The 15,162-nt window shown below is 41.8% G+C and overlaps 1 protein-coding gene across 1 annotated transcript in view; it reads right to left on the reverse strand.

The window, feature by feature from the left end:
* Positions 1–15,162, reverse strand: part of tmem269 (transmembrane protein 269) — a 55,956-nt gene that overhangs the window by 14,737 nt on the left and 26,057 nt on the right. The window contains exons 3-5 of the mRNA XM_060937475.1: positions 5,288–5,435; positions 4,958–5,055; positions 3,947–4,090 (exon numbers count right to left, since the gene is read on the reverse strand). Of these exons, the coding sequence (XP_060793458.1) occupies positions 3,947–4,090; positions 4,958–5,055; positions 5,288–5,435 (390 nt within the window). The remainder of the gene's footprint in view (positions 1–3,946; positions 4,091–4,957; positions 5,056–5,287; positions 5,436–15,162) is intronic.

Genomic DNA, 15,162 nt, shown 5'->3' on the forward strand with positions numbered 1-15,162 from the left:
AGAAAAGATCTGATCTCAGTTGCACAGACAGTGCTGTTAGATGCCACTGATTAACCTATGACTGCACACTGGCTGACTTGGCGATTACAGCTAGAAGTAAATCTTGTGTGGTTACTTGGCAGTGTGGAAAGTGAAATAACTGGAAGCAAACTGCCTTCAAAGAAGCAAGTTCTAAGTATGTTCTTTCACCATCACAAGCTCTTAAAGAAGACCATCTGGGCAAGTGCAGCAGCTCCCACTGAATAAGCTTCGAGGCTGATCCAGAAACGCGGGACAACCGAGACGACTACAAGGCAGCATTCGCAACTGTGCAAAATCTGAAGGTTGTTAATGACACAGCAGAACGAGGGGTGGCTCTGATCGAAGAAGACAATGCACTGATTACCACCAATGAAGAGCAAAAACAGTTGTCCAAGACCACCGAGAAAAATTCCCCAGTGCAAATAAAGTGACACTGATGCAGTGACTGAAAATCCTAGAAAACCTGGACTTTTTTTTTTTGTTATGTTGCCTTGCCACTCCAGAAAACTCAATGACTTGTACATTATTCCAAATGTTTTGTTGTGTACAATAATTTTTTTTCAAGTATGCTAAATAAACATTATTACTTACGACAAACGGCGGCACGGTGGTGTAGTGGTTAGCGCTGTCGCCTCACAGCAAGAAGGTCCGGGTTCGAGCCCTGTGGCCGGCGAGGGCCTTTCTGTGCGGAGTTTGCATGTTCTCCCGGTGTCCACGTGGGTTTCCTCCGGGTGCTCCGGTTTCCCCCACAGTCCAAAGACATGCAGGTTAGGTTAACTGGTGACTCTAAATTGAGCGTAGGTGTGAATGTGAGTGTGAATGGTTGTCTGTGTCTGTGTGTCAGCCCTGTGATGACCTGGCGACTTGTCCAGGGTGTACCCTGCCTTTCACCCGTAGTCAGCTGGGATAGGCTCCAGCTTGCCCGCGACCCTGTAGAACAGGATAAAGCGGCTAGAGATAATGAGATGAGATGAGATGAGATGAGACTTACGACAAACATTTATTCTTTACACCTGCATTGCAAACAGGGCGATGGATTGATAATTTGACATGCCAATATTTCAGAAGGCTTGAGCAACCTCTAATAATTATTCAAAATGTTCCAAATTTAGGCAAATTAGTTTTCTTTCACAGCCAAACAAATTGGAAGGGTGAGAGTTTCTGAATTAATAATATGAAAATTTACCCCCCATATAAGGCCCACCCTAGTGTACCCCGCCTCTTGCCCGTAGACAGCTGGGATAGGCTCTAGCTTGACCCTGCACAGGATAAGTGGTTACAGATAATGGATGGATGGATGGATGGATGGATGGATGGATGGATGGATGGATGGAATCCGAGGCAAAATGTACTGAAAACCATATTTAAAAACCATCACCCCAATTATAGCAATGTCGCTTTGAATTTTAAGAAATGAAAGTTCAGTTTTTTCTGATGTAATTCCGTTACTGTCTTTTCTCTCCTCGTAAAGGATTTTGAGCTCAGAGCTAAATGTACATAGCCAATTTTTCTCTGCTTTTTTAGGGTCAAAAGGTACTCCATGCAGTGTGAAATTTTTATTTAATACCATTATCTTGAGTACTGCAACTAAAAAAAAGTTACCAGATTTTTGCTGTGAATCTAACTCCGTTACTGAAAAACTGCCCATATGCACATCAGTATGAAGACAATCAGCATGTTTAGGGGGAGGTGCTGGCGAATGAGGTCCTGTGCTGCTATTCATTCAAATACAGAAACAATTTGTTAAAGGGGAACTGAAGTCATTTTTAAACTTGCTTTATTTCTTAATTAACGTGCTATTTAGTTACGTTTTCGGGTTTTATTAACCTTATATCGTGACTCGTATTGGCATATTATACTACACTTATCAGCCTTTTTGGTTTTTAGCCATGTTGAATGTAATTCGTTTGGTCCACGGCAGGCGTCGCTTATCCGCGCGATCTTCACGAGACTTGTGCGAGACTTCAAACGTGAAGTGTCAGCGCCGCCATTTTGAAAACTGTTTACACAGCGGCCAGATCGCCATATCATTCCAATTTAGATTAATTTTGAGATTTGCCAGCTTCATCAGTGATGGAGTGTCAGTCCTGCGCGCTGTGGTGCGTGCACCTGAAGGCGCGCCTCGGGCTGCGCGCGCCGTGAACAAGGCGCACCTGAGCTCAATTAAGGAACTATGTGTTTGCCTATTTAAGGACTGTGCTGATGCATTTGCATCGCGAAGTATTACAATACACATGTACGCGTTACCAAGCCTTTCTACCCATTGTCTTGATTTCCTGTTTCGCGATCCTTGTGCCTGTTTCTCGTTCTTGTCCTCACTTAGCCTTTGATATACTGTTTGCGTCTCGACCGACCCTTTTGCCTGTATTCTCGTTTTTGATCTAGCCTGCTGTTTTGGATTGGTTGCCTGTGTATATATTGTTTCGCTGTATATATATTCTGCACAGGCGGCACGGTGGTGTAGTGGTTAGCGCTGTCGCCTCACAGCAAGAAGGTCCAGGGTTCGAGCCCCGGGGCCGGCGAGGGCCTTTCTGTGTGGAGTTTGCATGTTCTCCCCGTGTCCGCGTGGGTTTCCTCCGGGTGCTCCGGTTTCCCCCACAGTCCAAAAACATGCAGGTTAGGTTAACTGGTGACTCTAAATTGACCGTAGGTGTGAATGTGAGTGTGAATGGTTGTCTGTGTCTATGTGTCAGCCCTGTGATGACCTGGCGACTTGTCCAGGGTGTACCCCGCCTTTCGCCCGTAGTCAGCTGGGATAGGCTCCAGCTTGCCTGCGACCCTGTAGAAGGATAAAGCGGCTAGAGATAATGAGATGAGATGAGATATATTCTGCACTTTATTAAACTGTTGCACATACATCCACCTCCCTCGCGTACGTGACATGGAGATTATTCTATACGACTTCGAACCAACGTGGAGTAGAGAAGAGTTGGAAAGACGACAGGATAAGGACGAGTCCGTCGCGCTGGTATTTATGTCATTACTGTCGTACAATTAAAACGTGCCAGATCAGGCGGCTGGTGGGTTTTCAAAATAATAAATACATGCATGTGTTTTTGTGATAAATACATATTATACTCAGTATATTTCCCACATAGGGCGGCACGGTGGTGTAGTGGTTAGCGCTGTCGCCTCACAGCAAGAAGGTCCGGGTTCGAGCCCCGTGGCCGGCGAGGGCCTTTCTGTGTGGAGTTTGCATGTTCTCCCCGTGTCCGCGTGGGTTTCCTCCGGGTGCTCCGATTTCCCCCACAGTCCAAAGACATGCAGGTTAGGTTAACTGGTGACTCTAAATTGACCGTAGGTGTGAATGTGAGTGTGAATGGTTGTCTGTGTCTATGTGTCAGCCCTGTGATGACCTGGCGACTTGTCCAGGGTGTACCCCGCCTTTCGCCCGTAGTCAGCTGGGATAGGCTCCAGCTTGCCTGCGACCCTGTAGAACAGGATAAAGTGGCTAGGGATAATGAGATGAGATGAGATATTTCCCACATAATCCTCACTAATGTTCCGGACAGCACTACAAAATGGCGTCCCCACTATACAGTGCCCTATATAGTGAGTAGGGAGCGATTTCGGACGCAGGGAAAACTTCTGGCTTGATTACATCAGGATTCAAAAGAGGGCGCGCGCATCTTTTGGCAACGTTGGCAGATGTTGGTGACTTTGATTTCCGCTGTACGTTTTACTTCCGTCCGACGATGTCGCGCACAGGTCTCAGCCAATCCCGTTTACGGCCGTTGCTTTGACATATGGGCTGATATATTACAGAGCATATTTCAAACACTCATAACTTGCTATAGCAGCGACAAAATAGCGATCAAAAATGCATTCCGATATTTAATAAAATGAGATAAATAGAATTTTGATAATAAAAAATTTGCCTTCAGTTCCCCTTTAAGAAATGGCAGGAAACGTCAAGTTTCCTCACCACTGGAGAAGAAACAAATCCGAATAAACACCGACAGCATGTAGCACATGCAGAGGATGTTGTCCAGGATGTTGGGAGTCCTTAAGAGCAGCGACGTTGCTATTCCAAATGTCGTGAAATCGGCAAAATCGTCCAGTTTGGCTCCTGAAACAGAGAAAGCAGAGGCCGCAGACAATTTGCACTGCATAGCAATCTTCATTACTTACTGTGCTAGGATGACTATTTTAATTCCTATGATAAAAACATTCAACAATTATAATAATAATAATAATAATAACAACAACAACAGGTGCTTGGTCAAGGACTAATCCTCTCAGTGTAATCTTTAAAGGTGTAATTTCACTTCAGCACCTCTGAGAGTGAAGCCTCTTTGGCTGCACCAGGTTCCAGGAAATTTCCACGTCCAACTCATACCACTGTATGCTATTTGGGGAAGGGCATGTTTTGGTCATTGTCATGTGAGTACACTGGGATTCCAATTTCAAGGTCAACCATTTCAGCAATGTTAGTTATGCTGGGAACCCAAAGCGCTGGGATCAAGGAGACAATTGGAGTCAGAGCCTGCTGAATTAGGCAGCCTAATAAGTAAGTGATTGTCCAATTGGCAAAAAAGGGATGTTGGAAGAGGGCAATGCGACACCTCGCAGCGATGTCGCGCACATAAAAACCGGACACAGGTCACAAAGGAACCAAAAAGGGCGAGTACTGTGAGAGAAGCAGCGAGCTATCTCAGGCATCCGCACAGACGTGATCACAATTACAATGGGTGGGGATTTGCCTTATTTGTTTAGGCTTACAATATGTATGACGAAACCAAAAGTAAGGGTTGTTTTTTATCGGAGGAGTTCATTTTGATGACATGCATGTGGGTTGACGGGAAAATTTGAGGCAAACGATGACTAAAAATGCAACATGTATTCGAAAGTAGCAGAAGGAAACTAAGCTCTGGTTGATTCAGGTTGAATTTTTTCTCCAACTTTGTCGCCAGTCTTAAGAGCACAGTCCACTCACCCAAAGCCGAGCAAGTGTTCAGTTGCCTGGCAACTGCACCATCTGCCAAATCCAGCAGGTAACCAATCAGCACCAGCCAACACGCAGCATAATTGTGCCTGTGTTAGAGAAGGGTTTAGAGGTGAAAACGCAACAGAGATTGTGTCAGGACACAACAGCTTTTTCAAAATAATTCATCTTCGGATGAGTGACAGCACAGGACAGCTAAGTCAGCTATTAGCAAAATTAGCCCACTTATATTCTAATGCACTGTTCACAAAGAAAAGTTTATCATTGACTAAAGCATTATTAATGCACAAAAACATTGCTTGACATCGGTTTTCACCTCACCCATTGAGACTGCTGAGAATGGAGGCCATCCCCATGACCATGTTGGCAAGAGACAAGGCATTGGCGGCATTTCTCCGGGCAAAGTCTTTGAGCTGGACCCAACTGGCCCGTTCACTTAGGAACAGTTTGCTGGCACGCTGGAAAAAGCCTGAGACCAAACAAGGGTAATGATTACACAGCGGCTGTTGTTTTGACACTGCTATGAGATGAGCTTGAGGTACAAAGGTGTGAAGTCAGGTGCTAAGCTGATCTCAGGTCATCACTGGATGCCATTTAAACAACATGCACATAACATGCCAAGAGATAGTTACATTTATCTATCTAATGCTTTGACATAGTTGCACATCCCTACAACATTCTCCACAAATGTTTCTCCAAGGAAAATAAAGGGTGCCATTTATTATTATTATTGCAAAAACATTTTCTTTCTTTCTTTCCCTGCCAAATGGTAGAGCTTCTGTCATACAGAAAAAAAGAAAATTATTAGTCATAGCATGCCATTTACATACAATAAAAAAACAATTGCATAGAAATAAAAATAAATGCATCTTTTCTTATCTTGCAGTCATGCACAAAGCAAGGCTAGCTTAGATGAGAAAAATATGAAGGCTCTTGAAATGTTCTTGCAAAGCATAATGCATTAACAAATCATATTCAAGAAAAAAAAGATGTTTAAAGAGCAGGGTAGGTGTAACAACAACAACAACAACAAAATCACAAACCATGAAGTCAAATGAGAATGGCAAACAAATACTATATGTAAAGGAAAGACAGTGCTAGCACAAGCCATCCCAAATTGGTCTCTTGAGCATCTGGTCGAACATTAACCACATCTTGGAATCATATGGCTTTGTCTGACAAAACAGTTCAACCACAAAGTTGATTATTCTCTAATAACAGCACATCATGAGTTGTTTCAGTCCTTTGATGACAGTTTTAAACTACAGAAACAATTAACTAATAGAACCAGTGCGTTAATATACGCCTATGATTTGAAATACTGCCCGAGTCGTGCTGTTATAAAAAAATAATCAACCAATCAGATGTGAGAGTTTAACAACGCTGTGGTGTAATGCACATATAAAATATTAAATGTTGATCTGCTCCACTAAATTCATCCCACGATCAGAATATCAAATGCCAAATTATCAGCTGGACATACACTGAAAATGTAAGAATTGGTTAATTAGTGATTAGTGATGGATTCTTGTAACGACCATGTACCAATAACACTCAGTCAATAAAAGCTGCTCAGACTACAGCGAGGGGAAATAAGTAGGAAGACACTTTTGGTTTTTTTGCTATTTAATACAATATACTTCCAGTGCATATGTCCACCTTTACACACATAATGTAAAGAATGTATTGATAAGACACCAAAAATGACCAACAGTACTACTTTACTGTAAGGCTGCTGTTGGCCATTACAGCTTTGAGACATTTATGGTAAGAAGTCATTAGCTTTTTGCAGAATTGTGGCTCAATTTTGGTCCAGTCCTCTTGGCAAATCATCTACGAGGACTCACTTTGGACAATTTCAAAATTCTCTAAAAAGTTTCACTGGGATTAAAGTCAGGAGATTGGCTCGGCCTTAGAACGTTATTTTGGCTGTACATTTAGTATTTTGTTTAAACATCCATCTTCTCTCCAGATTCAGTTTCTTGGCTGACAAGATGGCATTCTGCTCTAATATATCCCGGTACATCACTCCAGTCATGTTTCCTTTGATTATGTATAACGCCCCAGTACCATTTGCAGAGAAACAGTCGCATATGTTGATGCTCCCACCTCCATACCCTGATGAGCTGAATTACTGCCAAGAGCTTTTTTGTTTGTTTATTTGATCAGAGTATGTAATGTTCAAAAAAGATGTTCTGATTTGTCAAAAAGCAATTTAATTGCAGGGGAGATTTGAGTGGGGTGTCGGAACAGAGATGACTATCCAGGCTGCTTTCGGGCCATCCTGCAACTCTTTTCGAGTGCTTGCTAGCTTCCCTCTTACCTTCCTTATCATGAGAGTGTATTACATTACAGCAGACACTCTTTTCCAGCGTGATGTACAACACACCCAGAGCAGCCTGGGGAGCAGTTGGGGGGTTAGGTGCCTTGCTCAAGGGCACTTCAGCCATTCCTGCTGGTCCAAGGAATCAAACTGGTGACCTTTTGTGGCTCACATGTTCTGGGGTGATTAATTGCAGTTCCATGAACTTCCTTCCTTCTTTCCTTCCTTCCTTCCATCCATCCATCCATCCATCCATCCATCCATCCATCCATCCATTATCTGTAGCCGCTTATCCTGTGCAGGGTCTGAGCTGGAGCCTATACCAGCTGACTACAGGCAAGAGGTGGGGTACACCCTGGACAAGTCGCAAGGTCATCGCAGGGCTAACACATAGAGACAAACAACCATTCACACTCACATTCACACCTACAGTCAATTTAGAGCCACCAATTAACTTAACCTGCATGTCTTTGGACTGTAGGGGAAACCGGAGCACCCGGAGGAAACCTACACAGACACGGGGAGAACATGCAAACTCCACACAGAAAGGCCCCCGTTGGCCACTGTGCTCAAACCCAGAACCTTCTTGCTTTGAGGCGACAGTGCTAACCAATACACTACCATGCTGCCTCCATGAACTTTCCATGTGCAATTATCGAACCAATTATACTAACAAGAATGTTGAACGTCTTTGCAATGGCTCTGTAGCTTTTTCCGAATCTTCCCAAACAATGGCTCTGTCTTTTATACTGATACCACGTGCAATTTTTTAAAAAAATGTCTGAATATTTTTTTCCATACACAATTAGAGTCAAAAGACGTGTATACATTTGAAGTGGAAATATTAACATTAAATAACAAAACCAAACATGCCCAAATACTTATTTCCTCTCACTTAGACGATTATAGAAACCAGATGTTTTAAGACTCAAAAACGATGATACCGTGACAATGCAATATGAATAAATCTTTTCAAGAGGAGTTTGCTGTCTGAATTGTTTGCTTAAATTTCAGAGGTCAAATCCTGATCAGTTCCAATTAGATAGACAGCTAATGTAAATAATACCTTATCACCACTGATGGATATAAACTGTGCACAGACACCGATCTGGGTCACACAGCCTTCTGTTAGCAGCAATTTATTCCAGGAATCTTAGTAATTATCAAAGAAAATCTATGAGACTTGTTTTGTGTGATTTATCCAGAAATTGGACAATTGAGAGCGTCGAATGACCACGGTCCTTTTTGCAGTGAAAACAAAGGTGGATCTTAACTGTAAATGGTTGAAGGGAGGGGAAAAAAAAAAGAAAAGATTAAACACAACAGGGCTCTTCTTGGCATCTTAAGACCGCTCTCTGACTTTGTGCCACTGAAACGCTGCAAAGATTTTTAATGAAGATATACAAAGAGTTCTTTGTCCTTAAGTAAATGAGTGGGTATAAAATGTAAATGAAGTTGTTCATAGGCTGGACAATCGAAAAGCTGTAGACGTAATCAATTCATAGTTTAGCATGAAACTTCAAATGCAGTCACCTTCATTCAAGTGATATATTTTACCCTGCAACATCAACAGAAACAGTAACTTAACCCCCAGACAAAAATACAGATGGCAGTTTTCTTGATCAAAATGCCATTACTTTGTCTGCAACTTCCGGGACTTGTGAAAATGTGTCCAAATCTCTCACAAGCACCGAAGCATAGAAAGAATGGTTATATTAAAAAAAAAAAAAGTAAGCCTGCTCACGGAGAGCTCCATCATCTATAATTCTGTCTGGAGATTATTCATAGGAACTGACTCCAGTGTTGTTTATCACATATGCACAGTAGATCTGGCATTTTCCTTCAACACAAAACAGTGAAAAGAAAAAGAAGCACATCTTTATTCCCTACCAATAACGTCATTTTTATCAGATGGGGGTAGACTGGAGCATGCAGAAATGGCTTTCGTTCAATAAAATGTGAATGATTTAAATGTGAGTATAGAGAACATGTAAGCTAAGTGACACAATATCATCTAAAATCTTGTTTTTAAATATATAACCTAACTGCTATACAGACATCAAAAAAGTTTAATGCAGGGTTCCTACTATTGCGTTTTGCAACCTGAACTTGACGTGATTCCAAAGCCAGCCGATTGCAAGCGACTCTTCATCTGAAAGAAAACAACCAATCAGACACAGCACAAGCCAACAGCAAATCATTCACCAAAAATCTGCATGTAACGATTTTAATTTACTTTTTTTTTTTTTAAAGTTTGATCGGACCTCACCAGACACCTGATTTGAAAGTACAGCTAAAACTTACAACACGTTTTGTCTGTGGAGCTGGTGAATACTGAAGTCATTCTAAGAGGCCTAATGAGAAATAGGACAAATGTTAGCCAGTCTGCACAGCATGTTGTTTCTTGAACAACTACATCATGTGCAGTTATCATTTAATACCAATACTCAGTTGCTTGGATAAATTTAAAGATAAACGAGGAATTCATGTAATAAACTTTGAGATCCGTAGATTAATAGAATTTAGTTAGAAAAGAGTAAATAATGAGTTGCTTATGCATCGTATTGTTGGCAAAGCAAAGAAAAAATGATAACATACAGCCACATTATTATTATGTATAGAAGGAAATGTTCGGTGGCTCACCGCTTAAAAAAGGTGACAGTGAAAGAGATGACGCTGGTATTGGTTTTACCTCCCTTCGTTTGAATGTGTAAAGCCAGTGTCAGAGATGCCTGTTAAATCATGTTTATCATATCGAGGAGCTGGTTTAGAAATTTTAACGTTTTAGGAATCTTCAAAGCCCCAATAAGGAAGAAAAGGAAAATCACCAAACTAGTTCGAGATATACTCATGTTACACTTGCGAAAGCTTGTTCTACTAATCTGAGAAATCCTCCTGGGTTCTGTCTTCTTGCACACTTATTGGAGGTTCAACAACCAGACAATCCCAGGGCTCCCGCTGGCGCTCGTCACGCTCATCATTGATGAACATAATCCATCAGCGACGAAGAGAAAATTACTAGCAGTCATCACAGTGACGAATGTATTTGTCATCATTATCATAAGTTATCTTTTATAAAAATCCCTCCACAAATCCTTCCGTTTGCCAAAATCCAACCCTAGCAAAGAGACAGCGGGAAGCCAGAGTGTAAATAATGAGCACGTGCTTGTGACCAATAAAAATCAACTATCCATAATGACCAAATGAGCGCCAAGCTTTTGACCAATCGCAATGCGTCTTAATCGGCCTGGTGTGGTGGTCTAATTATCTCTGCGTGAACCAAACAATGGCACAGTCTAAGCTGGTGAAGTTTTTTGAGCAAGCTTCTTCAAGCACTGAAGATGATTTAAGGGTTGAAATAGCCATGGGGGAGGCACGCTCAGAGCCCCGACTGTCCCCGAGCACATCGGACAGTGCCAGTAATACAGGGATCGGTTAAAAAAAAAAATGCCAAAGTGAAAGTGCTGTCAGCTGGCAAGAGACTAAAGAGGTTTATTTTAGTTGGATGGTGCACAGGCTGCCCAAAACCAAGTCTTTCTTATCAGAGAGGCCTAGCTGTATCTGTACAAATATTTTAATTGTGCCAGTTTGGTTGGTATAAACCTGTATTAAGTCCACTTTGATATGTCGGTAACTAAGAAAAAGTACAGGCTAAGTGAAGAAAAAATAAGAAAAAGTGAAGAATACTTCTCTGACTTTTTTTTTCAAGGAAAAAAAGTGAAGAATATTTTTCAGAACCCAGGGGGAACGCTGCATTCCTGATTGGGGCTTTAAATAAGGCAATACAGTGTAACTATTTCATGATTTTTTAATATCCAAATGAGCAAAAAAGACATACGCATATACAGAACATCATTAATTACATGCTGATGCATACAAATAATGAGACATGTCCAATTCTGCTAAATTCAGGAGGCAGAGGCTCAGTCAGTGCGTTTACATGCACATCCAAATCGAGCTACTGTCGGTAATCGAGCTAAGGGTCCCAGCAAGGGTGCCAGAGAAATCCAATCCTACATGCACACAAGGAAATCGAGCTATTGTGTGAGGTACATTGTGCACCCGAGCCACAGGTGGCGCTACACACCCCATCGTGTTGGTACACTTCCGGTTGTCATCATGAAGAAGAGCTATTCAAGAGTATAAACAAAGTTATCAGTTCCGTGTTCACAAGAAGAACGATGACGAGGACAGCAACATCGATATATATATATATATATATATATATATATATATATATATATATATATAATTTTTTTTTTTCAATTCCTTAAGCTGAATGAGCATGAACTCTATCTCCTCATTGCTCCAGAAGTGCACGTTTCTACTACTGTTGTCATGCCAACCGAGGCTGTTGTGTTTCCCGCTTGTGGTCTCGTCACTCGTCACTTCCAGAAGGGACAGTGCTGAAGTAAGTAGCTCAACTACAATCACATAATTTAGGTCACGTAGCTCGATTATGAGAAATCCAGTTCGGTTCGATTTCAGCCGAGCTAAGGTGTTTCCATGGCATTTAGAACTTCGATTTCAGTCGAGCTACGGCAGAAATTCGATTTTCTCTATGTGCATGTAAACGCACTGAGTGTAACATCAGCCAAGGACATTACCCCTCCTCACCAGCAGAGATCACAGTCCCCCAGTGTTCTAACCCAAACTTTTTAGGCCAAAGTATACTTTCACGGATGGTATTGCATTGACTGCGCATGTGCAAAACTGAGTGTGCAGTAATATCCCGATCCAGCAGTGGTAGTGCACATATACGTTCAGTTTGTGCACTGAGATGCGTGAGCAACAGCAGAAAATCGATGATACTTTGGAGAAATCCACGTGCATGTCCATGTCTGCGTTACACAAAGCCGCATCCGTGGAAGTATACTTCATCCCTTATGGTTCACTTTCTGACTCCCCAGTCGATAAACATATCAATATCATTCATTCATTGTGAAGTCTTGCCAAACATTGCGGTTGTGTCAGTCTTCAGCACTGTTGTCCTATTCATCACTTATGCTATGTTAGACCCTTTGCCTGCTCTCGTGGTTTATTCTTTGGTCTGATTGTACATAAATGTTAATGTTAATCAAATTTCTCATTTCAGTGTATACAGTAGTGCTTGAAAGTTTGTGAACCCGTTAGAATTGTCTATATTTCTGCATAAATATGACCTAAAACAACATCAGATTTTCACACAAGTCCTAAAAGTAGATAAAGAGAACCCAGCTAAACAAATGAGACAAAAATATTATACTTGGTCATTTAGTTATTGAGGAAAATGATCCAATATTACATATCTGAGAGTGGCAAAAAGTATGTGAACCTCTAGGATTAGCAGTTAATTTGAAGCTGAAATTAGAGTCAGGTGTTTTCAATCAATGGGATGACAATCAGGTGTAAGTGGGCACTCTGTTTTATTTAAAGAACAGGGATCTATCAAAGTCTGATCTTCACAACACATGTTTGTGGAAGTGTATCATGGCCCGAACAAAGGAGATTTCTGAGGACCTCGGAAAAAGCGTTGTTGATGCTCATCAGGCTGGGAAAGGTTACAAAACCATCTCTAAAGAGTTTGGACTCCACCAATCCACAGTCAGACAGATTGCGTACAAATGGAGGAAATTCAAGACCATTGTTACCCTCCCCAGGAGTGGTCGACCAACAAAGATCACTCCAAGACCAAGGTGTGTAATAGTCGGTGAGGTCACAAAGGACCCCAGGGTAACTTCTAAGCAACTGAAGGCCTCTCTCACATTGGCTAATGTTAATGTTCATGAGTCCACCATCAGGAGAACACTGAACAACAATGGTGTGCATGGCAGGGTTGCAAGGAGAAAGCCACTGCTCTCCAAAAAGAGCATTGCTGCTCGTCTGCAGTTTGCTAAAGATCACGTGGACAAGCCAGAAGGCTATTGGAAAAATGTTTTGTGGACGGATGAGACCAAAATAGAACTTTTTGCTTTAAATGAGAAGCGATATGTTTGAAGAAAGGAAAACACTGCATTCCAGCATAAGAACCTTATCCCATCTGTGAAACATGGTGGTGGTAGTATCATGGTTTGGGCCTGTTTTGCTGCATCTGGTCCAGGACGGCTTGCCATCGTTGATGGAACAATGAATTCTGAATTATTCCAGCGAATTCTAAAGGAAAATGTCAGGACATCTGTCCATGAACTGAATCTCAAGAGAAGGTGGGTCATGCAGCAAGACAACGACCCTAAGCACACAAGTCGTTCTACCAAAGAATGGTTAAAGAAGAATAAAGTTAAATGTTTTGGAATGGCCAAGTCAAAGTCCTGACCTTAATCCAATCGAAATGTTGTGGAAGGACCTGAAGCAAGCAGTTCATGTGAAGAAACCCACCAACATCCCAGAGTTGAAGCTGTTCTGTATGGAGGAATGGGCTAAAATTCCTCCAAGCCAGTGTGCAGGACTGATCAACAGTTACCGGAAACGTTTAGTTGTAGTTATTGCTGCACAAGGGGGTCACACCAGATACTGAAAGCAAAGGCTCACATACTTTTGCCACTCACAGATATGTAATATTGGATAATTTTCCTCAATAAATAAATGACCAAGTATAATATTTTTGTCTCATTTGTTTAACTGGGTTCTCTTTATCTACTTTTAGGACTTGTGTGAAAATCTGATGATGTTTTAGGTCATATTTATGCAGAAATATAGAAAATTCTAAAGGGTTCGCAAACTTTCAAGCACAACTGCATGTTTGGACTTTGTATTTGAGCGCCTCTGCCCATGGATCATCATGCTCTTTGAGCTTGATTGGATACAGAAGGCTAACACCATGGATTAAGTAGAAATTCGGGAGCTGAGTTCAGCCATCACTTCTCAAGACCAACTACTAGTTGGGTATGCCCAACAGTTCGAGCTGATCTTTGCCTTCAGGGTGTCCTGGAATACAGATGGTTCTGGTGGTTCTTCTTGGACAACTCCTTGGTTCTCCTTGGTCACTAATTAAGTCAAAGTATACTCAGTCTGTGAACAAACAAGAACCAACCTTATACCACAATGTCACTGGTATAACTGCTAATATTACAAGCAGTCAACACCATACTAATCATCATCATCATCATCATCATCATCTGCTTCTCTGAAACATGTAATCTGGTACCTCTGCCCAAACTCCCCACTGCCTTAGAAACAGCAGCGATTATGTTCAGGCAAGTTAGGAAATACCATGCCGTTCCAGAGGACATTGTTTCTGACAAGAGAATATAACTCACATCACCAGTTTTGAGAACTTTCTCTCACCAACTTACCATCAATGTCAGTTATTCATGCAGCTATCATCCACAAACAAATGATAAAAAATGTTGAATGCATGAATCAAGAAAGTGGCAGATCATGCTTTTCCAGTAACCAGCATCGCTGCAGAAATGCTTCATCCACCTCTTCACTGACCTCACACACTTCCAGTAGGATACCAACCTGCAATACTTCTATGGTGTGGTGAACCAAACCTAAATCCTGTCAGAAGTCCTGATGATTTGAGAAGGAGTGAACAGACCTGGGAAGCAGCATATGTTCATCTACATTAGGCAACCCAAAGACAGTCTCAAGCTGAAAAGAGACACAAGCTGCATCCACAACTATGTCTGGGGCAAATGGTCTGGTTGTCCACCAATGATGTCTGCCTGAGAATTCCCTTTTGGAAGTTCGAGATTAATTGGGCCTTTCTAGATTGAAGTTTTAAAGAAATTAATGCAGCAGAAAAGCACTTGCCCTATTACATTACTGACATTTAGCAGACATTCTTATCCAGAGTGATGTACAACATACCCAGAGCAGCCTGGGGAGCAGTTGGGGGTAAGGTGCCTTGCTCAAGGGCACTTCAGCCATTCCTGCTGGTCCAGGGAATCAA

Source organism: Neoarius graeffei, chromosome 13 (genome assembly GCF_027579695.1).
Source record: "Neoarius graeffei isolate fNeoGra1 chromosome 13, fNeoGra1.pri, whole genome shotgun sequence".
Lineage (NCBI taxonomy): Eukaryota > Metazoa > Chordata > Actinopteri > Siluriformes > Ariidae > Neoarius > Neoarius graeffei.